We start from the raw sequence: 24,902 nt of genomic DNA on the forward strand, positions 1-24,902 counted from the left end.
CTCAAACTCATTCTATGAGGCCACCATCACCCTGATACCAAAACCAGACAAAGATACTACAAAAAAAGAAAATTACAGATCAATATCACTGATGAATATAGATGCAAAAATCCTCAACAAAATACTAGCAAACAGAATCCAACAACACATTAAAAGGATCATACACCATGATCAAGTGGAATTTATCCCAGGGATGCAAGGATTCTTCAATATATGCAAATCAATCAATGTGATACACCATATTAACAAATTGAAGAATAAAAACCATATGATCATCTCAATAGATGCAGAAAAAGCTTTCGACAAAATTCAACACCCATTTATGATAAAAACTCTCCAGAAAGTGGGCATAGAGGGAACCTACCTCAACATAATAAAGGCCATGTATGACAAACCCACAGCAAACATCATTCTCAATGGTGAAAAACTGAAAGCACTTCCTCTAAGATCAGGAATGAGACAAGGATGTCCACTCTCACCACTATTATTCAACATAGCTTTGGAAGTCCTAGCCACGGCAATCAGAGAAGAAAAAGAAATAAAAGGAATACACATTGGAAAAGAAGAAGTAAAACTGTCACTGTTTGCAGATGACATGATACTATACATAGAGAATCGTAAAGAGGCCACCAGAAAACTACTAGAGCTAATCAATGAATTTGGTAAAGTTGCAGGATACAAAATTAATGCACAGAAATCTCTTGCATTCCTATACACTGATGAAAAATCTGAAAGAGAAATTAAGGAAACACTCCCATTTTCCATTGCAACAAAAAGAATAAAATACCTAGGAATAAACCTTCCTAGGGAAACAAAAGACCTGTATGCAGAAAACTATAACACACTGATGAAGGATATTAAAGATGATACAAACAAACAGATGGAGAGATATACCATGTTCTTGGATTGGAAGAAGCAATATTGTGAAAATGACTATACTACCCAAAGCAATCTACAGATTCAATGCAATCCCTATCAAATTACCAATGTCATTTTTTACAGAACTAGAACAAAAAAATCTTAAAATCTGTATGGAGACACAAAAGACCCTGAATAGCCAAAGCAGTCTTGAGGGAAAAAAAACAGAGCTGGAGGAATCAGACTCCCTGACTTCAAACTATACTACAAAGCTACAGTAATCAAGACAGCATGATACTGGCACAAAAATAGAAATAGAGATCAATGGAACAGGATAGAAAGCCCAGAGATAAACCCACGCACCTATGGTCAACTAATCTATGACAAAGGAAGAAAGGATATACAATTGGGAAAAGACAGTCTCTTCAATAAGTGGTGCTGGGGCAACTGGACAGCTACATGCAAAAGAATGAAATTAGAACACTCCCTAACACCATACACAAAAATAAACTCAAAATGGATTAGAAACCTAAATGTAAGGCTGGACACTATAAAACTCTCAGAGGAAAACATAGGAAGAACACTCTTTGACATAAATCACAGCAAGATCTTTTTTTTTTTTTTTTTTAACGCGGGCCTCTCACTGTTGTGGCCTCTCCGTTGCGGAGCACAGGCTCCAGATGCGCAGGCTCAGTGGCCATGGCTCACGGGCCCAGCCGCTCTGTGACATGTGGGATCTTCCCGGACTGGGGCACAAACCCGTGTCCCCTGCATCGGCAGGCGGACTCTCAACCACTGTGCCACCAGGGAAGCCCAGCAAGATCTTTGATCCACCTCCTAGAGAAATGGAAATAAAACCAAAAATAAACAAATGGGACCTAATGAAACTTAAAAGCTTTTGCAAAGAAAAGGAAACTACAAACACGACGAAAAGACAACACTCAGAATGGGAGAAAATATTTGCAAACAAATCAACAGACAAAGGATTAATCTCCAAAATATATAAACACCTCATGCAGCTCAATATTAAAAAAACAAACAACCCAATCCAAAATGGGCAGAAAAGCTAAATAGACATTTCTCCAAAGAAGACATACAGATGGCCAAGAATCACATGAAAAGCTGGTCAACATCACTAATTATTAGAGAATGCAAATCAAAACTACAATGAGGTATCACCTCACACCAGTTAGAATGGGCATCATCAGAAAATCTACAAACAACAAATGCTGGAGAAGGTGTGGAGAAAAGGGAACCCTCTTGCATTATTGGTGGGAATGTAAATTGGTACAGCCACTATGGAGAACAGTATGGAGGTTCCTTAAAAAACTAAAAATAGAATTACCATATGATCCAGCAATCCCACTACTGGGCGTATACCCAGAGAAAACAATAATTCAAAAAGACACATGCAGGGCTTCCCTGTTGGCGCAGTGGTTGAGAGTCCGCCTGCCGATACAGGGGACACGGGTTCGTGCCCCGGTCTGGGAAGATCCCACATGCCACAGAGCGGCTGGGCCCGTGAGCCACGGCCGCTGAGCCTGCGCGTCCAGAGCCTGTGCTCCGCAACGGGAGAGGCCACAGCAGTGAGAGGCCCGCGTATCGCAAAAAAAAAAAAGAGACATGCACCCCAATGTTCACTTCAGCACTATTTACAATAGCCAGGTCACGGAAGCAACCTAAATGCCCATCGACAGATGAATGGATAAAGAAGATGTGGTAAATATATACAATGGAATATTACTCAGCCATAAAAAGCAACGAAATTGGGTCATTTGTAGAGATGTGGATGGACCTAGAGTCTGTCATACTGAGTGAAGTAAGTCAGAAAGAGAAAAACAAATATCGTATATTAACACATATATGTGGAATCTAGAAAAATGGTACAGATGAACCAGTTTTCAAGGCGGAAATAGAGACACAGATGTCGAGAAGAAATGTATGGACACCAAGGGGGGAAAAATGGCGGGGTGGTGGTAGTGTGATGAATTAGGAGATTGGGATTGACATGTATACACTAATATGTACAAAATAGGTAACTGATAAGAACCTGCTGTATAAAAAAATAAATAAAATAAAATTCAAAAAAAAAAAAGTGAATCACCAGCAGAAACTCGAAGAACCACATGTCTAGAAGGGCTTATCAAGTCATAGTTACAACTGAGCCACTTTTTATGCTTGACCAATTCAGCATTCACCAACCAAATGAATGTACTCTGCAGAACATACCAGTTTGTTAAATTATTTTTAATAGTTCTCATGATTTCAATGTAAGCAATCCATTTTAGACATTTTTATTACAGAATTTCTATATATAATTATGGTGACATTTCTGTTAATTTTTAAAGTTATATGGTTATGTTATTGTCTGGTCATTAGTTAACTTACCTTTCTCAACTCCAGTATATTTGGACCCCTCCCATGGTACTAACTTAAAAAGTAGGATTTCTTTGGAAATACGTACAGATAGGCTCTTCTTTTGAGTTCTAATTTAAAAACAATGAGACTGCAACAAAAAGTAAATGTTCTGGAGTGGAAACTTACATAGTCCATCAGTTCATGTGCAGCACAGTTGATGGCTAGGTGGAGATTCGTTCCCATTTCTAGCCCCAGGTTCGCACAGATTCCTTGTATTAGGAGCAGTGGCTGCTCTATGGTGTCATAATTAATGGTTAAACAGCCAAGATGGGACATCTTGCCGGTGATCTGCTGCTTCAGGATCAAGAAAATCATGCACGTAAATAGAGCACATTAAGCTTCTTGGGGCTTCCAGTGGCTGGCAATTTGTAACAGACACAGCTCTCCAAACACGGGGTCCTCTGATTCTCGATTAATCCTGCCCCTAGTTCCCACTCATCTCTGCATATTTTCGGGCAGATGATTGTCCTGCAGTACCTGGGAATAATTTTCTTACTCCCACGGTTTTCAAGTTTGACCTAGGAATACACTTTGCTCTCTTTAGTTGCCCATGTTATTATCTCTTTATTGGCTCTATCATTGTACACAGGCTCACCTGAGCCATAACCACCAGGTTGGTGACTCTACAGGCTGTCCCTGTAAATGTCTGTCCTGCCTGTCCCTTCTTCCTCCAAACCTGCTCTTTCCTATGTTCCATTTTCCTTTAGAAGATTATAAGTGTTAAAACTTAAAAATTTAACTCTCCTTCAGGAAAAGTTTTATTTTAAAAGGGATTGAAGACTTCAGCTAAAAGGATGTAGCACTGAGGATGCATTGCAGTGGAAGAAGATTTGAGGACCCAAATGAGCTCAGGGGAAAGGCAGCCATAGGCTTCGATTGCAAGGTCAGCCTTGACGTGCCCTCATCATAAATTGTCACTATGCAATTTTAACGTAAGTTGAAGCAGTATCACTAAGGTGTGTGTGTGTGTGTGTGTGTGTGTGTATACCAGTCTCAAGAGCAAACATGAAAGTAGGTATAAATATCCTATTTTTACTGATGATAGTACTCGTTAAGTATAAGAACCATCCAACATTTTTAATGTCAGTGAGAGGAACCTTTTATTTGGCAAAGGAATAGTTGCGGAAATTTTTGTGTGTCAGTTAAGGAGTTTCATTACGGAGTCTTCAAAACTATGAAAGCATCACTTATTTGGTGCTTACTAAATGCCAGGTACCATTCTAAACACTTTACATAAAGTAAATACATTTACTCCTTACATCAATCCCATGAAGCAGGTACCATTATTATCCCTATTTAAGAGAGAGTTGAGTAACTTGGAACAGATTTTAATCCAGGTAGTTGAGCCTCTAGTAGTCCATGCCTCTAATTCTGGTATGGCTGCCTCTCTAGAATCTATCATCTATCCTGTTTCTAATGGTGGGGAGGTGGGGGGAGTAGTAAAGCTGATCTCAGGAAGGGCTGATCTTGGTCTAAGTTTCTCAGAATACATCAGACAACCTGCTGGAATGAAGGGAACAGAGCTGAGATTTGCTACTTGTTCACCAGCCCCTGCCTCTCTTGCAAGGTCCAGTTCTAGTATACACACCTGTCAAGGATTTTACTTACTGCTGTATCTGTTCACACATTTCTCTTCTCTCTCCCAAGTTTAAAGAGGAACTTAACTTTTTATCTCCACCAAGTCCTCTCCTTCCTTTACTAGTCCTTCTTGCTGATGACTTCAACGGACCCTGAAGTCCCTGACATCCAGGTAGTGATTGCAGGGTTATCAGAGCAAATATCACACATGTGAGCAACCTTCATCCATTTGCATTATCTTCGGGGTTCTTGTTGGTTGTTCTAACTATATTGCTGAAAGTCAGGCATATAACAGGTGTATCTGTCAGAGCGCCCACAGTCACCAAAGTGATGGACTGATCAAGTGCAGCTGGCTGAGGTCTGCAGCCCATTTTCACCAGGCTTGTTTGCCTGACCCTCCTGGCAAAATCTGAGCTCTGGCAATGGTTCATCTGAAATGGTGCCTCAGTGCTTTTGGGGGACCAGATGAAGGAATTGCTATCTTTTTGTGCCTTTTCTTTCTTTCTTTGGTAGTATTAAAATTAAAAGCCAAAACATCCTATATGCCTTTGAGCTAGTATTCAGAGAGATTCATCTTCCCCAGCACTTCACCTAGAGGGTTTCCCATGTAATCCTATTAGTCATAAGAGCCTCTCCAAGCCCTCTGAGATTTCACTTGGCCAGACAACTGCAAGCAGTGATGGCTTGGCAGCCTGTTGCCAGAGAGGTGGGGGCAGAATTATATTCCAGCTCTGGGGGTTGCCTGGTTTAGTCCCCTTGAAGCAGTATCACCGTGTGATTTCCATTTTTTGTTAGACCAGTCCTGGAGCAAAATGACTGGGAGAGGGAAAGGGGCAGGGAATATAGAAATGAACTGTCATACAGAAGCATGGTAAACAAATACATTTACTTACTTGACCTCTTTTGCCTCCATTTTGACTTTTTCTTGTCTCTGGTTTTGGAGGAGGGGACTGAGAGACAGAAGATAAAGACATATCACTCGGGATTTTCAGACACGTCTGTGGCAGCAAGCAGAGCTGCAGGTCCTCTGGCCTGCCCACTGCTCTGGGGTTGAGCCAGTCTCTCTCTCTCTCTCTCTCTCTCTCTCTCTCTCTCTCTCTCTCTCACACACACACACACACACACACACACACACACACACACACACACACACACACACACACGGATGATGCCAGCCACACTTTAATTTCATAAACCTCAAACTGTTTCTCAAAATCAGGCACATGTTCCCTTTAGTTCATCCTTACATTCTGCCTCCAGTCACATGTATGAGGTATGGATATACATGTTCATGCATTTCTACTTATATAAGTAATTATTCACTCATCATGTCCTGACTCCTGCTGTGTGCAGGAACTCTTTTTTTACAGGAGGATGTTAAGTCCCCTCCTTGTCCTTAAGGAATAACCACACTGTGGCATTTGCTTTTAAAGGCCCGACATATTGTTTTAAATATTCTCACAGTACAAACACTTTCTCTGGCAGGATGGGTTTGACTTTTGGAAGCAGCCCATGGTCATTAAATCTGGTGAATCTGGTGTGTGTAATGTCATCTGACATTAAAAGCAAAGATAATTACCAAAGAGAAGCTTCCATAGTTTGGGGTATTGGTGGCATGCTGTAACAAGGATTTAACCTGTTAAAGGATGCACTTTAATGCCCGGCATTCATTGGCTGTATAAGCTGGGGCATGTTTGTCAAGAAGCAACATGGTTCACACACACACTCCAGTATATGCAAATACAGAAGTTATCCTGCATCTTTTCACTATCTTTTCACCCATAAAACAGTTGTCTTCCTGAAAAGCACCCCGACAACTGGCTCCAGGCTGGTGCTTAAAGCAATTCTGATCAACTGTAGGGCTTGGGCCCCCACCACCCTCCCCCATCACATATTCTGTGCTGGCAAGATAGCACTGGAGCCAAAGTTCCTTTATGTCGTACTGAGATTATATCTCAGCCCCCATCCTGCTGGGGAAGGAGCTAGTGCTTCCTAATCATGTAGCTTAAAAGCCTCACACTAAATAAATATTGGGTCCTGGATTGGATCCTGGAACAGAGGAAGGACATTAGTGGAAAAACCAGTGAAATTCACATAAAGTCTGAAGTTTAGTTATTAGTAATGTAGCATGTTGATTTCTTAGTTTTGACCAATACGCTATGGTAATGTAACCTGTTAACCTTCGGGGAAACTGGGTGAGGGGTAGTTGGGAACTCTCTGCACTATCTCTGCAACTTCTCTATAAATGCAGTATTATTCTAAAATAAAAGACAAGGATTGGGTCCCTCAGCCCTGCCACATCATTGTGCATTACCCCAGCTAGAATATGACGGAACAACCCACTGACTCATACAGTCGCCCCTCATCCTGCCTCTGTGACTTTCCCCCTCAAGGGCTGCTCAGCCAAGGGTGCTTGTTTGCCCAACACCAGGATTCTAAGCAGGCACAAGTGACTGCGCCTTAACCATTATACCAAACTGCCTCTCGCTAATCCTAGGGGCCAGATCCTTTCTTTCTTTGCAAATCCAAAGGGATGATCTTAGCGTAGGGCCAGCTGCCTCAGAAATCAAAAGAAGATTGTTAAGTTCCATTAGAAACTGGACCCATAGGCAATGAGGGAATGTATAAGCTTGGCTCATATGGGAAACGCAAAGAAAATTAATATGCTTTCATATCTGTAACAACAATATTGATTTTGTTGCATAATGAACTATAATTTGGTTACTAGAAGGTATATAAGCATCAGTTATTAGATTCCATAGATTCTCTTTACATACCATTTCAATTGCTTGGTTAATGTGTTTCTGAATTTCCAGAAGCATGTCCACACCCTGTAAGTAGAATAACCATGATCTTCCACAACTGCAGTCTAGAATTTTAAACATAAAAACTTATACCACACATGGCTATTTCTAACTTAGAAAATCTGTAGGGTCCCTGATAATGGCATCCTGGTTAGTGAATTACATATGGCCTACAAAATCAGATCAAATGTTAATCTTCAACCCTCAATCTTTATTTGGTTGAAAATGAATGAGAGGTTTTTCTTCCTCATTATCCTCTCTTCATTGTTCAGAACTGATTGGTTCGGTTGGTTGGATCAAGTTAACTTCATTCTCTTTCATGGTCTCCTGACCAACCTTCTTGCCATACATGTCACAGGTCATCAAGGGATTCTGCATGACAGTGTTTGAATTAGTATAAATCCACTGTCACTTAGAAAGTAGAAAAATGTATTCTGATGATGGTGGGATCTGCATATGGAGACAGATGAAGAATGGCAGGCCAAATGCTCTGGTACCTAAACAGCAGATATTAACTGAAGGAAAGATCCTGGCGCCAGGATCTGAACGTGATCTGACAGATGGTGAGCCAGATATCAATCCTAGTCTTCCAAAATTGATAGAAGTGGGTAATGACTATTCTCCTTAAAAAAGGATTCTTTATCATAAAGAAATTATCTTGAGATTTAAACAAATGATTGTCACTAACTTTGATAAAATATCAGTCAATAGACTACCAGAGGGGATGGAGATTCCCGTACTTTTCCTGTAAACATCCACTATAGGACACGAATGTTTAGTTCTCCCGAATGCCTAATTGGTAGAATAATTCATGAAGATTTAAAAAGGCGTATTGACTCATTCATGCCACTGAAGAACAATGAGACACTAACAAACCTCTGAGTAGTAAAGATGCCACTTAGGATTCCTTCATTCCATATTCCATAAACATGCACTAAACCTCTCTTACGTGCCGGGCAATCTGCTAGGCCCTGCAGTTCCTACTTAACAGAAGGGCTGCTATGAAAGTGCCACCTTCCTCTCGTCGCAGCCATAGTGCATAGACTAGTAAATTAAAAAATCTCAGTTGCCCCAAAGAATATCCTTCCAGCACTATCAAGGCCTGCAAAATCACTTGCCCGTGGCTTCTCTGTGAGCCACGAGCATGAGTCACTGTTGTGATGAGCTGGAGATCCAAGGTGGTCTAAATTTGGTTCTCTTGCGTTTGAGGTCTTGTTTTTGTCCCACTTCCCTAATTTCCTAATTTTTTTTTTCTCATTTTATATTTAATTCCTTTTCCCTTGGTGTCATAAGCCTTAGGAACATACACTAAAAACTCATTGATGATGAAGGTTTTTTTTTTTTTTAAGAAAAGGTAGTTTGAGATAATGTAAGGTACTTGTTTAGCTGTTAGTCCAGGATGGGGTATACCAATCACTTCTTTCATTAAATTCAGCTTGCCAGGTGATGACTTCCCACAGCTGACCAGAGACACCATCAGGAGAGGTATAGTTAGCTTTGCCGGCTGCTCCTGAAAAAGGGGAAAAGCAAGGGGAAATGAGCAACATGGTTCATTCATCTCGAGATACTCATGGGTCCTTGTAAAGGAATGTAATGGGCACTAACCTGGTGGTGCTTCAGCAGTGCAATATTTAAGTATAGAGGATTACTGCCCAGCACGGCACTGGTTTTGGCAACAGCCAGTGACACAGCTCCTATGGCCATGCTGCCACAGAGTATGGGTTCAACAGGTTCTGGGGGTATAATTGGTTTTTCTGTAAGAGTATCCTTCCTCCCTGAAGAAAAAAATATTGATAAAAGATTGCTTTCTAGAAAGTTTGACTATGATAAAACTATATATATATTTTAATGCTTTACTTATAGATGTGAAGGCCCAGCATAAAGAAGGGTTGAAAGCTGAGGCTGGCAAGAAAATATTCACCACTTCAACCCCTGAGAAGTTTCTGTCTGACCCTAATGCTCAAATAATCCTTAGCCATGGATTTTGCGTAAGAAATTTTAGAACATTCAGTATTAAATCCTTCAACAGTCTTGTGGGGCAGATATTGTTATCTCACCTAAACGGGGGCTTAGGTTCAAAGACTTGCCCAATACCTAACAGAAAGTGAATAGAGAGAGGATTTGGATGGTCTTTGAATTCCAAATCCTGTTTTCCTATGTTCCACCATCGCTCTTGCATACCCAGCTTCGTGTTGAATATCTCATGTGAATATCTAACTACGTATCTTGCTTGCCCACCCCAAACGGATGCCCTTTTCTATGAGGACTTCCTTCCAGATCTAACCATCCACCCAGAATCCTCACCCATCTTTCACTCTCACATATTCTCAGCCACCCTGTCTGATCAGCTACCACAATGTCCATAATAAATCTCTAGTTTTCCTCCTGTCCTCTCCTTCCCCACAGCTACTGACCTGAGTCAGGTAGGTAAAACAAGTGGAATAAGATGTGTGAGCACCCAGCACATATTAAATGTTTAGCAAATTACTGTCCCCTCCTACTTCTTCCCTTCTTATGTTCCGAGTTCTGTCAGTCAAAAGAAACCACCAAATGAACACCTATTGGCAGTCTCTGCCTATGATTCAGTAGTGGTCATCCCCATCCTCCAGGAGAAGATTGGTCTAACAGGATTCTTCTGCCTTGGGCAACTCTCCTCCCCTCTCTGGTCCTCAGTATCTAAATCTATGAAATAAGAGACCTTGGCTTCACGATCTCTTTGGTCCGTGCTTCTTGCGCTTTCTTATTTAATGGAACCCACACTTACCTGGCGTTTAGTTTGTTCCCGGCATTGTGCTAGGCGCTGGCAGTGCTAAATTGGATGAGGCGTGACTCATGTCCTCCAGGAGCATGTTGTAGTTGGACAGACACACTAATCACTGTTACAACAGCTCTAGCACCAGCTCCAGAATTAACATACTGGAGGAGCTGAGGTTAGCCATATGTTGGAAGGCATGGAACAAAGGGCCACGATAAATTTAAGATTATTTGTCTTAAAATAGCAAGGTCTTCCAAAAATAAGTTTCATTACTATATTACCTATGACTGAGGAAATGTTGGTTCTCCATATCAAAGGGTATCATTAATCTTTAAAATAGGGAGTGGCTTTCTGAGGAGCTAATGGGAATTCTGAGGAGCAGTTAAAGGTCTCCAGGCCACCCTCCCCTTCCCTGCCTTGGGCATTGCCACTGTTCAGTGCACTCTGTTTACTAAGTGTTCACCTCTGGGTAAGAAATATTTTTATCTTACAAATAAAAATGGAGGGTGGGGTGGGGGAAAACCGTGCCCACCTCACATAGTAGCTTTAAGCAAGGAAGTGGCGTGGAGGATGGATGGTACCTGGTGGGACTCCAACCTAGGTCTGCAGCAGAGAGATTTGAACTTGGAAAGGCAGTCCAAGTTTCAGCCTTTCTTCCTCCACATTTGTTACTAATGGTTCTGCAGGATGATAAGCCACCGACCTTGCTTTTGTCCTTTTTTTTTGGCTGGAGGTGGAGGAGGCAGTGGTGGTGTTAGAGGTGAAGGTGTAGGCACTGTGGAGTCTTCCAGGCTCTTTTCCAATTCTTTTCTCTCCTTATCTTCTTGTACTTTACTTTCAAAGAATGTCCTTAATGGTAAGAAAGTACAACCTTACAATGAGATTTTGAGAAATATCACTAGTAATTTTGGTCATGTCTCAGTGCCGACCCCAAGATGTTTCAGTAGCTAGCTCTGCTTTTTAAGCTACTTTAGAACAAATCAGCTTCAATCTCCAAGACTAAAAAATGATGCTGTTATAAAACTATGTTCAAGAACTGCAAATCATTTTGGCCTGGAAATAAATGTTTAAAGATTTTAGGTGCTCATTTTTAAAATTATCTGAGCCCTGTTTGTTATTTTTTAATGTAAAATTTGAAGATATAATTTGATTAAGGGCTATTGGATTTTCTTTTTGAATAAATGACCATCAGACTAAAAATGAGGCAAGAACAGACAGTGAAATATATAGCACTATGTGCAGGACTTCCTTTTCTTTCTTTCTTTTCTTTACTTTTTTTCTTTTCTTTTTGAGGTGGGTGCTTAAAATGAACAATTAAGAAAACTGTTGGGAAATCCAGCTTAGGTGCATCTATGAAAAATATCAGCTCCCCGGAATAAACAGAGGCTAAAACCTTCCACAGAGAAAACAACAATAACAGGCCAAAAAAAAAAAGACATGGGAATCAGATTTGCGTCAGATGCCAATGGGGCAGTGCCTTTAAAGTGCTGAGAGAAATTGATTTCAAATGAGAACTCTGTACTCAGCTAAACTGTAAACCACAAAGGGAAAGTACTGACATTTCCACACATGTAAGAACTCAAAAAATTTACATCCCAAATACCCTTTTCTCATCCTTACTTTTAAAGGTTGGAATCCGGTAATTTAAGAAAGAGGACGACATGGGATCCAGGAAACAGGAGAACAATGAAGGGATGTCTTATGGCATCTCTTTAGTAGGCCTAAAGAGGAACCAGTCAAGATGGAAGATTTGGGAGGGAAAACTCCAGGAAAAAAAGGAATGTAACAGAATAGAAGGTATGACTGAGAGCTTGGGAAAAAAGAAGGATGTGTTAATAGCAAATAACACCCTGGAAAAATGGTACAGATGAACCGGTTTGCAGGGCAGAAATAGAGACACAGATGTAGAGAACAAATGTATGGAACACCAAGGGGGGAAAGTAGTGGGGCGGGTGGTGTGATGAATTGGGAGATTGGGATTGACATGTATACATTAATATGTATAAAACAGATAACTAATAAGAACCTGCTATATAAAAAAATAAAATTCAAAAATTAAAAAAAAAGATTACCTAAAAAAAAAATAGCAAATAACACACACACACAAAGGACTAAGTGGAATAGCATTCAAAAACTGTAAGGCAACCAAAAACTATTCAAACAAGTTTTTTATAAGGTCATGATCCAACTCTGAGGCAAACTAAAATGTGAAGTTATGCACAATTAAGCAAGTGTTGAAGCTTAGAGAAAGAGAATCCAGTTGACCTTCTTTGGCCAAGAGGGTTGTGGCGTTGGACCCACACAAAAGGAAAAGTAACTAAGCCACACTTGGTTAGGCACTGAACAGTGCTCACATAGCCCTAGTAAACAGTTTCTTGGTTTTCACATTTTAGAGTCAACCTATGGGCAAAACCTGGAAGACTTGGTTGTGTCTGGAGGTCAGAACATAAGCATCGCCCACTGGGCTATATAAAAGGATAAGAGAGGCTCATGGACGAGGGGGGCATGTGAGGAGGTGGGGAGGGGGAAAGGAGGACGTCCGGATTCTTAATCCTTTTCCTGAGAAACTTTTCACTGAATCCTAGGAAAGCTCTATGCATAAAAGAGGCCAAAAGGCCTTATGTAGCCTTACAAAGTAAAATTTTAATAACAGGGTTTTCAGAAGAAAAACGACATTTTATGCTAAATTTTGCTGCTTTAGCATATGCTTCTTAATTGACTTCCTGATCGTACCCTATAGATATGACAGACCCATTTCATTGGCAGGTGAAATGGAAAGAGAAGAGGTACATAGTTATACCGGACACTTACATTTCAAAGTGCGAAATTTACCTGAGCACCTGATCCACCTCAGCCTGGTTGGAAGGAGCTAAGCCCTGAAGCTCCTCGGTGATGGTTTCGTTGACCCACCGCACCGCAGTGCTGACGGCATCTGACCTTTCTAATTCCTCTGCTTCAGCTAGCTCGGGTAAAGCGTTCTCATGGACTTCGAAGTGAGTTGAGATCACCACAGAACATATATTCTGAAAACAATATAAACGTGTTCTACATTTTCCCTACCTTTCACAGGAAATAGGAAATTGAATGTATCTAGCTTTTAAGGTACATGATATTTTATCACCAATTTCAAAGAGAAAATGAGAATCTATAATTTTCTTTGAGATATTTTTATAGCTACTGAAACACGATGGAACCCAACTTGAAGGAACGTTTAAAATTATTAACTTGTTAAAATACCCTTCTAAAAACCCTACATTGAACTTCATTTTTACCACTACCTCTCTAAAAAATAGCAAAAAGGAGACAAATTTAATCATAATTATTTTCATTTATGAAAATGAAATTTTCTTTCTGTAGATCGGTCTATATATCTGTAAATCTATATATAAATACATGAATCTATAACCCTATCTGCAGATTTATAGAATTCATGACATTAATAATGTCAGAGTTTTTAAAACTATTTTTGCCCCATTTCCTTTCTCCATCTTGGATCATCTTCAGGTTAGCGAGTCATGTCTGTACCAGTAGTCCACATAACCTAATAAACCATCATGGAAGACTGTATGATTCATGCTTTGTTTTCATAACTACCTACAAATGGTGCGTGTATTTCACACATACTGAATTTCAAAACGTTAATTTTCCATAATTTAGACAATACATGCTCATAAATGCAGTGGAGCCAGGACATAGTGAAGAACACATTTAAGCTGCCTCCTACCTTGGGAAAATTTTGAATGGTGCAGAATATTTCCACTTGTAGTGTTGGAAGCCCCAGTCCATCCAGCACATTTTTCCCCACGACTTTGCATATGGTGGGAGGCTTTGCAAGTTTAGAAAAGCAGTTTGCCTTCAACACACACACAAAAAAAACACAAAAATCACAATACCACATCTAATTTATCTTTAAAAGGTCATTCACATTTACTCTAGTTTCTACTAAACGTTTCCTTGAATGCCCTCCTCGTTCTGGGATTAGTCTAGCAGCTCTGCGGGAACGTTCAGAGATTTGGATTTAGCCTCTGGTACGTGGGGCAGTTTGCTTTTTGAACTCTCAGCAGAAACTCGCCAACGTGTCTTTATTTAAAGGTCTCGTGTCACTCTTTAGTGGGCCCTAACCTATCCTTCTGTCCAAATACCGAAGTCAATTGGTCTCTAGAATACTGTGATGCATTCAAACCTAAAAAACCTTAAGTGGGTCTATTTTCATTCCTCCCAACAAGGCACCGGATATTTTAATGGTGAAGACTTATGCAGAGGCTGTATTTCACTTACCATCAGATCATGCGTAGAACTACATGTTCAGAGAGGATTGTTGGAACCTCAGTAACAGCAGGTTCATTGATGTGGAAGAGCAGAAGTCATTTGGAAGTGATCCAAGAAAGAGACGGAAGAAGGAGAATGAAGCTGAGGGAGAAAGTCCACTCAAGGAGCCTGAGTAAAAGGATTCAGTACGGTGTCCCTACGCAGAGGGGCGGAAGCTGGGAGAGAAGGAAGAGGGGCGAGTGAAGGTCCACCCTCCTCACCCCCTTTATCACCAGACAGTATTCACTCTTCATTTGCATTTAGCAGACCAGGCCTCTTATCTTTCACTTCAAAATCCAGTGACCTCAACCTACATAACAGGTCATTCATGCCCATCAGCAGTGTGCCAGCACCAAGGCGGTGGCAGAACTAAAGCCAAAGCCAACTTTCACGCTGTCCATGCATTTGAAGGATGATGGTTTGTATATTACAGAGTAAGTACCTAAATGAAGTCAGATAGAATCGGGAGAAGAAAAATACGATCTAGCTTATACTTTGTGAGTTCAGTTCAACAAGCAATGAGCACCTACAATGTACCGCATATTGTGTTAGGAGGAGAATGGAACTAACTTTTAAAAAATGCTTAGGATGTACCTTGAAGGAGTGACTTCGTCTTGTTTATCACTGTATCCACAATGCCTGGCATATTTAGGATTCCATAAATTAAATCCTGTATAAATTCATAAATGTCAGACACAAGCCTTGGGCACATTTGTATACACTATGTCATTAAATTCTCAAACTCTCAATTATAAGTTTTATGCAATAGTAATATTGCTGTTGCCCACAGGGATCTTTCCCATCCCTGAATTCCTCTGATATGTAAGAGAAGCATAGAAGAAATGGCATTTGACCTGGACACCGGAGGTTGTGTAGTATTTCAACAGGCAGACGAGGGAGAAACTGAGAGCAGGTACTTCAGGTAGAGGGAATAGGATAAGTGAAGGGGAAGGAATTGGGAAACTTCACGCCGTAGGGGGAAGTCAGTGCGCCTGTGCGGAGGAGCGGTGGGGGAGGGGCAGGGGAGTTGAGCCTGTTACCGAGGTAGCCGGGCGAGTACTGAGTCACACACTGTAACGTGTTTGATCTTACTCAGCATGCAAGGGGGAACCACAGGAAGTTTCTGAGCAAAAGAATGATGGTCAGATTTGGGATTAGGAACATTGCTCTGGCAGCACTGTTGGGGATGGACTTGATAGAGGGGGAGACTAGGTGAGAATAAGGATGGCCCAAACCAGGGCAGGGCCTGGGAAGACAAAAAGGAGGTTGCCTTTATGCCAATCCAGTTCCTGAACATCCTTCAAAGCCCAAGCCAAAACTCTCAGATGCTACAGCCCACAGGGATCTTCCCCACCCCTGAATTCCTATAACAGGCACACAGTGATCTATTCCTCAGTCTAGCACACAATCCTATATCACCCTGTTACTCCAGTTATCGTATGTATCGGTGGCTTTTGTCCCTAACTGAGGTATAAACTCCCAGAGAGCTGTGCAAACCAAAGACCTGGCTACCTAATAGGCTGGGAAAAGCATTCCACTGGGGACAAGAGTCCAAGTTTCCAGTCTTACCTTTTGCACTAAGTAGCGGTGAGACAAGGGCTTGGTGTCTTTGTAAAATGAGGAAGTCGTTAACTTTCAAGAATTCCTCTAGCAAGAGACAGTGGAAAGATAATGGAATTGGGAGTTGCATTCACTCATTCATCCCACAAATAGTTCTTGACTGTCCACTATGTACTACGCACTCTACTAGGTACTAGGGAAACAGACCGGGTTTGATTTCTCACTGTCATTCACTGTGTCCCTTGGGAAAATCATTTAAATTCACTGGGCCACAGTTCTTTATTTGTAAACAGGAATCATAACGTTTACCTCACCGTGGTCCTAAGGATGAAGTGATATCACATAAAGCACATAGCACAACGTGCATCGATAAACACCTCCCCCCTTGCCCCTCCTCCAGTTTGATGTATAGGCCAGGACCGAGAAAAATAAACATTCGTAGAACATCTCCTATATTAACTGCATCTACAAGATGTGGTTTTGAACCCTGTAAACACATCATGCTTCTTCACAGCATTTAAATACTCTGCTTGGTGTTGGCATATTGCCTCACCATAGTGCAAATTCCTACCAGTCCCAACCATGATGCCTTCCAGAAGGTGGGTGTTGGTTAGTACTTATGGATCTGGAAGTGAGAAAACGCTTGCCTTTGTTTCAACTGCCCACTGCTTAAGGCTAAGATGTGTGCCAGATTGGTGCGCTGGGCACAGGGCTTAGGAGGGGTATATGAAAAGGCCGCCGCTCTCCACAGGAGCTCACAAGCTGCCCAGGGAGGATTTCAGTACATGCAGGGGACGCTACAAGGACGCTGAAGGACGATTAGTCCTGGGCAAAGTGGGCAAGACTCTGATCTAAATTTTAAGTCTAGGTGCGAGCTGGTCAGGTGGGACGGGCATCCAGGACGGGAAGGGCGCACAAGTCAAGGAGCGGACATTTGAAATCGACTGAAACTTGGCAACGATGGGAGCCTGCTGAGTATGAGGCCCCGGGGTAGGCTGAGGCTAAGCTGTAGCGAATACCGAGGTGTTCGTCCCGTGGTCAAAAGGAGGCCGCTGAAGGTTGGTAAACTGAGCTACGAGGTATTAAGGTCTGTGATTAAAAAGTCAACTGGCAACCGTGGCAGGCCCGCCCAGAGGTAGCGAGGATGCCTGCCAGGTCCTGAGCTGTCGCCTAGAGTCCTCATTCCTCTAGCAGCTTCCAGTCCACCACTTTCTCGAGATTCCTTCACCCACACTTCCGCCCTGCTTCTTCCCTTCAGGGTCGCGGCTCCGCGCAACTACAGCCCCCGACCCCCGCGGCGGCGGCGCGCGTGCGCGACTCTGTGGCGCAGGCGCACGGCGTTGCCGCAGCGCGGGGCGTGGGGAGAGGGGCTGGAGAGGAGAGGGTTCTTGTCCCAGGTCCCTACCAGGTGCCCGTAGACATCGGCAGGCTGGAGGTAGAAGGTGGAGTTGAGCAGCTCTTCCAGCCTGCGCGGAACGTCGTTCTCCCGGTAGTACTCCATCGCCTGCTGCTTCAGCTTCTGCAGCTCCCTAGTGGTCCCACAGCTGCGGCCGCCGCCTTCTTCCCCCATGGTAGGAGATTTAAGCCTACAGCGGGGGTTAGCTGGGGGGCCCGCGAGCGTCCTCCCAGTCGCTAGGCAACGCAGCGAGATCCCGACTCCAGATCTCGCGATGCTTCCAGCCTCACGTTCTTCCCGCAGCCGGAGTAGCGAATGGCTACTTCGTCCTCCTCCCTCCTCCCTCTCCCTGAGGGTTTGGCCCACGGGGTTGGGTTCATTGACTCTTGAGACCGGCTCCCTCCCGGCGTCGTTTTCCACTCCTTCCCCGAAGGTTTTCAGATGGAAGAATAGTTAACGCTCTCATGAAGCGCTTTTTGCGGAGGCGTGAGAGGGTTAGCCCCGGCTTCCAGCTGGGGACTCGAACCTCGGGTGGCGCCGGTTCCCGGTGGCCCTGGGACTCAGGCCATCGGGCTTTCCCCAACCACCCCCTCGTTCCTCGCGGTCGGGGAGCTCCTCCGGGCGGCGGCCTGTGCCGGCCCACTCTCGGGGGGAGGGTTGTAAGAACTCTGGGTACCCTTACTAAGCTGTGGAGGACCCAGGAATTCAGTGATTCCGCAGATACTTACCAGCCCTGAGCAGAGCGGTGTGCTGGCTGGGCGTACTGCGAGGTCCAGGAGAGAACGGCCACGCGCCCTCCCCTGGGAGATGAGTGGGACTAGTGGGGTGAAATTTTTCCGTAGAGGGAAAAAAACAGTGTGGGCAGAAAAAATTTGGGATGAACCTTAAGGACAGGCCTAGGGTGGGGTGTTACAGACAGACTTGAGGAGGAGAAGCAGGAATGGAGGACTGTCATTGGGTCCTGTTCTCTCTTCAGAACCTTCAGAGGCCGCCTGCATCCTGCCCTTTTAAATCCAAACTGCCTGTTTGGCTTTATTACACTTGCTAGGTGTCTCGTGCAATTATACAACTTCTTAATGCGCACCCTCTGCTCTAGATACTTCTGCTGCAGGAAAGGGCTGAGATGGACAGGGTGGTTCTTGTTCCACTCTTGCCTGGTGGTGTTCGTGACCTAAGGCAGACCATTTAAAACGTTCATGTTGCACTTTTGCTCATCTGGAAAACAATCTTAACTACTCTGCCTACTTCACAAGTCAGAGTAAAATGAGAAAGTGAGTGAGAAAACACTTTGAAACAAGGTAGTTATTTTCGATAGAGGCAGGCAGATGCATACAAATAATGTGATTCTGTAAATAGTGCTCTAAGAACCCAGACATGCACCTGCTTCTGAACTCCCTCGGTGTTTTTTCCAGTTCTCTAATGGAACAATGGAACTTTCTGGGGTGTGATGGATCATCATGGATCTACCTTATCCTTGCTAGATGGAAATCCCTGCATGATAGGAGCCGAGTCTGAGTCATCCTCTCCCTCGCTGCAGGGACAGAGCTTGTGCTCTGCTGAATAGGTGTTGAATGAACGTTTATTCAGGATAAGTCAGCGCTGTTGCTGCTGTTTCCATCCCACCACATGACTTTCCTCATATCCCTTTAGATGGAAGGCACCCCCTTCTCTCACACGTCCATCCTTACCATCCTTTAATGCCTGTTGACTCCCATATCTTCAAAGAAGCCACGGTCCACACTCCAGCTCACACTGTGGCCAGCCTTTCCTTCCTTCTGAACTCCTTTCCCATTTGCAGCTGCAGCCACAAAATGCAGCGTTTAAGGATGTCTTGATTCATTTGACGCTTTAATGGAAAATTAAGCATCCTGGGCTGGGACCATCATGTCTCAGTCTCCCCTCTGTAACCCACTGGCCTCTAAATTCCTTAAGGACAGGGACTTGATCTGTCTTGTTCACCGTCGCGTCCCCAGCATCAGTACATTACCTGACAGAATAGATATTCCGTAAATGTTTGTTGAATGAATGGATGGACTTTACACATAATAGACACTTAACTCACAGTGAATAATGAGTACCCCGGGCTGGTTTGAGCAAAGCCTTTATTTTCAGGAACAATGAGAAATAAGGATGGAAAAGTAGTCTGAGGTGAGATTGTGAAGGAACTGGAATACCGTTCTGTAAGAGTGGGGAGCACCCCCGAACTTCTGAATATAGGATAGGCAAGATGGAAGCCTCCTGAGTGTTGGAGGAGGCTAACTGGCAGCAGTAGGTAGGCTTGGTGGTTGTTTGGTTATGCAAAAAGCAGGAGACTCAGGTAGAAGATAAATATAGATGTAAGAGCCTAAACAGTGATGGTAGCAATGGGAAGAGAAGGACGAGACAGGATGGAGGATGAAAATCACTTTGAGTGATTGGATGTAGGGTGGGGGAACCAAAGATGACGCCCTAGAGGATAACTCGTAGAATTCTGTCTCAGTTAACAGAAATGCAGTAAGTGAGAGAGTGATCTGGTTTTGATGGAGGAAATGTGGTACATTTGGTTGTGGATGTGTGAAGCTTGAGGTATCCCAGAGGAATGGGAGGACTGAAGACACAGATATAAGACATCCACAAAGAATTTAAAGTTGAATAAGACTAGATGAATCCTCTGGAGGGAAAAGGGAAACCAATCCTCTTAAACTCAGGACCTAAGTATTGGGGAACAAATTTATTTAGGACACAGCGGGACAAACAAAAAGGACTTAGAGAAAAAAGAAAAAAATCCACAGCTCAGAATCTAGGGCAGAGAGTTTGGGGACTTTCTCAGATGTGTGTGTCTGTGTGTGTACACATGCATGGAATAAAGTCCAAAAGGATATACATTTGCATGTTAATTGTGTCATCCTTAGGTGATGGGATCTTTTATTTTCTTCTTTTTATATATTAGTGGTATCTGATTTTCCTGAAATGAGTGTATTACTTATGTAACTTTGAAGAATGACATTAAAAATATTTGAGGGAAAAAATATTTGAGGGAAGGATATTAAGTCAAATGTTATAGGAGAATTGAAGACTGAAAAGAGATTTTTAGGAACTCAGTTCTGCCCTTATGGATCATTCCATCTCCTCAAATAAAAATAAAACTTAATGAAGGCTAAATAAATAAATAGACCTACCCTCCCTGTTTACTTCTGTCATTCACTCAATCAACCAATATTTATTGAATGCTTACCATGCTTCAGGCACTGTTCTAGGCCCTGGGGGAAAAGCAGTGGATAAAATGGATAACATCTCTTCTCTTTGTGGCACTTAAGTTCTGTTGGCACTTCAGTAGCACTTACATCCTAGTGAACCATTGGGACAATAAACTGAAATAATAATAGACGTGAAAGCATTTTGAAAAGTTGGTGTGCTAGGGGTTTAATGGCCTATTGGTGTTGACAGATCCAGAGTAAGTAAAATTATTATTCATGAATATTCCAATTTTCTTCTTTTCCATAGACATTAGAAGTACTAGGGTTTGGGATGTAAAATACATTTATGCGTATGCATATTTTATATACTTAACACACTCCTTGTTTCAGTACATTGGTGACTATATTTCCATTTCATATTGAGACTAACTGTCCACGGGTACTTACAGAGTGTCAGAGCTTGAAAGGGACTGAATGCTACTCACCCTAAAGGTGTAAACTGGGAGCTGATGAGGGGAGGGAAATGAAGGGAAGGAAAGGCTCAGGAGATATAGAAAATTCTGGAACATATCCAGGGAGAGAGGGTAGGACTATACTCCCCTCCTTTAGAAAGAGAATGGGGTTGCTGCGTGGGAAGGGATGTATGGTGTGGGACAAGGACCATTTGTCTGGGAATTAGAAAACTTAGATTGGAGTCCCAGCTGTCCCCAAGATCTTCTGGGACCTCATGGATAAAATGAGAGGGTTGGGCTAGATCAGTGTTAGGAAAAAGGTTTCCCAGCCTTTTTCATTATGAAGACTCCTTTTAAACAACAACAAAAGATTGAGACACTGCCCTCCTCCACCACAGCCCATGTAATAGTTGTTATATATAGTGACTGAATTCAGTGGTCCCTCTAGAGGCATTTGTATTTCATTCATGGGAATTCTGTACATGTGACAAAAATACATTTAAGGCAAGCCATTCTTCAGTGTCCTGGGTGTGTTTGGTGTATGTTCGGAATTGTAGGCCACTTGCCCGCGTCTATGGGCTTCTCAGGGACCTTGACTGAGAAGCCCTGAACTGGCTCTCCATCTCAAATCTCTCCTACTTTGTAGCTCTGATTCAAGATAAAATATCAGGACATGTTAGTCTATTCCTATCTGCTAATTGAAGATCCTTCATAGAGGAAATTAACCATTTTTCAGTCTGCATTTCAAAAAGAACTTCTAAGCTGTGTCAGACATTTCCTAAATGAATGAGGATAAATAAAAACGTATTTGTTCATTTTTCCTTAATCCTTTCCAACACCTTTATAAAAATTGGAACTTGTTCGCCATGACTTTAATGTTCAGAAGTGATTATTTAGATGTTATTTTGGGGTTGCTATCAAGTGCTTGTTAATTCTTTCCTGCATTTGCCATCTGTGTTGAATATCATTTTTCATAGGGAACTAATGAACATGATTGCAGGTGCCTTTAATCATAGAATCATAGAAACTGGAGACAGAATAGATGGAAATGTTGCCTTTTCCTCATCTAAAAAATGGGAGTAATAGTTACCCTTCCTCACGCAGTTGTCATGAATGAGAAATATGATTGCCAAGCTAATTGCAACATAAATAGCTGTAAATTAAATGCTAGGTAATAAAAGTAGGAATGATTTGACTAATTAAAAAATGTTTTTCCTAATTTGATTTTTTCATTACTAATGCCCCCCCGTCAATAGTCATTTCCACTGTAGTACTAACAACAACAAAAACCCACAGCAGTAACTACCATTGATGGAGCCCTTTTATATGCCTGGGTCTTTCCTTGTATCACCCCATTGAATCTGCAAAACGGTCACAAAAGGTAAGTGACTGGCCCAAGGTTACACCGTTAATAAATAGTAGAGATGGAATTTGAACCCAGGTCTGGCTGACTCCAATGCCCACGCATTTCCCACTGTGCTCCGCCGCCTCCCAAGTCTAGAACTCAGTCAGATTCTGCTGCCTCATGTCAGCTTTTGCTAGACTCTTGCCCATCCTCACTAAGAAGCCAGTTGAGTTGCTCGCTTTGAGAGCTTAGAGAGAGGAGCCTGGGTAAATTGTGTTAATCTCTCGATCATTGATTCTCAGTCAGGGCTGTACATTAGAATCACCTGGGGATTCTACTAGATTCTACTAGAATCTAAGCACATTAGAATTTAAGCACCACAAAGAGAAAGATTACCTATTTTATTCACTGCTGTAGTATTATTGAAAAATGCTGATGCCTGGGCCCTACCCCAGGCCTATTAAAATGGAATCTCGGGGGGTGGGACCCAAGCATGGGTATTTTTTGAATATGTGATATTAATGTGCAGCCAAGGTTGAGAACCACTGCTCTAAAAGATTTCTTCATGGATCATGTCATAAAGAGAATGACTACAGCTTCACCCAGGAATGGTTTGATAATGGATGCTACCTGCCAAGAAAGCCTAGAAGTATTGGGTCTTGGAATCACACCCCATGGGTTCAAGTCCTGGCTCTTCCAGTTCCCAGCTGTGTGCCCTTGTACAAGTTACTTAACCTCTCTGAGCCCATTTCCCCATTGACTAGTATTTTCAATTCCATAGGATTGCTAGGAATTAATTTTTTTTTTTTTTTTTTTTTTTTTTGCGGCACGCGGGCCTCTCACTGTTGTGGCTTCTCCCGTTGCGGAGCACAGGCTCCGGACGCGCAGGCTCAGCGGCCATGGCTCACGGGCCCAGCCGCTCCGCGGCGTGTGGGATCTTTCCGAACCGGGGTACGAACCCGCGTCCCCTGCATCGGCAGGTGGACTCTCAACCACTGCGCCACCAGGGAAGCCCACTATGAATTAAATTTAAAAATCCATGTGAACTTCTTCCCACTGTGCCCACCACATAGGCACAGTCATTATTAATGATGTCGTTATTACCAAGTAAATTAAGGAGAAGGAAAATGTAGCATTTTCTAGCAGTTTGGCGGTATTTGTCTGAAAACCTTCATTTAGCTTTGTACAGGAATTCAGATGGAATTGAATTAAATGATAAGGGGAACCCCCCCTTTAAAACAATATTAGTGACCTTTAAACGTTTACCATTTGCACAAAATTATAAAGTTGACGTGTTATGTCTCTCTTGCTTCCTAAATGCAGCAGGAAGCTGGAGTCAGAGTTGTAAAGTGAGTGTTCAAAACTGGCATTCTGTCAATGGCTGTGTTAGATTCAGCCTTCGGTCATTTGTTCAAAGGGCTTTGACACTGAGGACCAAAAGATGCTGTTGGAGATGTTGCTGCTGGTAGTTTAATTGGTATTTTTCAGGGTGTAGACACACGATTTATATATAGGCAGAATGAAACTGGAAGTAGGGCAGTGAGTCCAGTGAGTTCAGACCGTGAAAAGGAAAAAAAATCAGGCAAAAGAAATTCTTTAAGCAAGCTATTTTGCCATTTTAAAATAGATACTTTTTAACTTTATAGAAATAGTTACAACTTAAGAGTACTTTTGTGACATAATTATGCGGTTCATAAGGCAAAATGAATACATGTAAAATATCCGACAAACGCCAGGTTTTCTAATTTGTACTTTTCTTAATATAAAAGTAGTAAAATAAATGTAGTAATTGCATTTATTGTGAATAAAGAAAGTTAAATGTATTTTCCACATAGGGGGCAGCAAAGAAGAGAGGAGTCCCAGCTAAGAGGACCGGTTAGATATTTTATAAAATTATGGCTAAAAATATTTTCTCTTGTTAGTGGTGCAAATATTGATTTGGTTTGTTTCCTGGTCCCTGAGAGCTGTGGGCCTACGTGTTTTGTTGCTGCACTTGAGTGAGAGCTAATAAATCGTTTGACTTTTGTAATTAAACCTAAGAACCTAATTGAAGGGGATTTTACTTCCTAGAAAATGTACTTTAATCTGCTTAAGAGGAATTATCTATTTCTTATTAGCAAAATCAAAAGACTATGCCTTTATAACTGATGATTTCTGCAGGCCTGGTCATAAATCTCATGGTATTGTTAAACCTTTGAAAAATTATTTGGGAGATTTAAAAAATTCAGTTGTTAAAAATTTAGGATTTGACT

General features: G+C 42.2%; 2 protein-coding genes across 8 annotated transcripts in view; one reads left to right on the forward strand and one right to left on the reverse strand.

Moving 5' to 3' along the window:
- ENO4 (enolase 4) overlaps positions 1-18,433 on the reverse strand; it is a 30,118-nt gene extending 11,685 nt beyond the window's left edge. Inside the window, exons 1-11 of one of the 6 annotated variants that reach the window (XM_067709294.1) lie at positions 17,687-17,799; positions 16,291-16,368; positions 14,692-14,897; positions 14,138-14,266; positions 13,246-13,436; positions 11,117-11,262; positions 9,264-9,433; positions 9,037-9,168; positions 7,632-7,685; positions 5,748-5,804; positions 3,403-3,570 (exon numbers count right to left, since the gene is read on the reverse strand). In XM_067709294.1, coding sequence (XP_067565395.1) covers positions 3,403-3,570; positions 5,748-5,804; positions 7,632-7,685; positions 9,037-9,168; positions 9,264-9,433; positions 11,117-11,262; positions 13,246-13,436; positions 14,138-14,266; positions 14,692-14,694 — 1,050 coding nt within the window. In that variant the 5' untranslated portion in view covers positions 14,695-14,897; positions 16,291-16,368; positions 17,687-17,799. Of the gene's footprint in view, positions 1-3,402; positions 3,571-5,747; positions 5,805-7,631; positions 7,686-9,036; positions 9,169-9,263; positions 9,434-11,116; positions 11,263-13,245; positions 13,437-14,137; positions 14,267-14,691; positions 14,898-16,290; positions 16,369-17,686; positions 17,989-18,405 lie in introns of those variants that run through there. The other 5 variants (XM_067709295.1, XM_067709293.1, XM_067709296.1 and 2 more) reach the window with 5 other exon arrangements.
- The window catches only part of HSPA12A (heat shock protein family A (Hsp70) member 12A), a 159,609-nt gene continuing 152,417 nt past the window's right edge, over positions 17,711-24,902 (forward strand). The window contains exon 1 of one of the 2 annotated variants that reach the window (XM_067709281.1): positions 17,711-17,852. In XM_067709281.1, the coding sequence (XP_067565382.1) occupies positions 17,850-17,852 (3 nt within the window). In that variant the 5' untranslated portion in view covers positions 17,711-17,849. The remainder of the gene's footprint in view (positions 17,853-24,902) is intronic. The other variant, XM_067709283.1, reaches the window with a different exon arrangement.

This window comes from Pseudorca crassidens, chromosome 16, assembly GCF_039906515.1.
Source record: "Pseudorca crassidens isolate mPseCra1 chromosome 16, mPseCra1.hap1, whole genome shotgun sequence".
Classification (NCBI taxonomy): Eukaryota; Metazoa; Chordata; class Mammalia; order Artiodactyla; family Delphinidae; genus Pseudorca; species Pseudorca crassidens.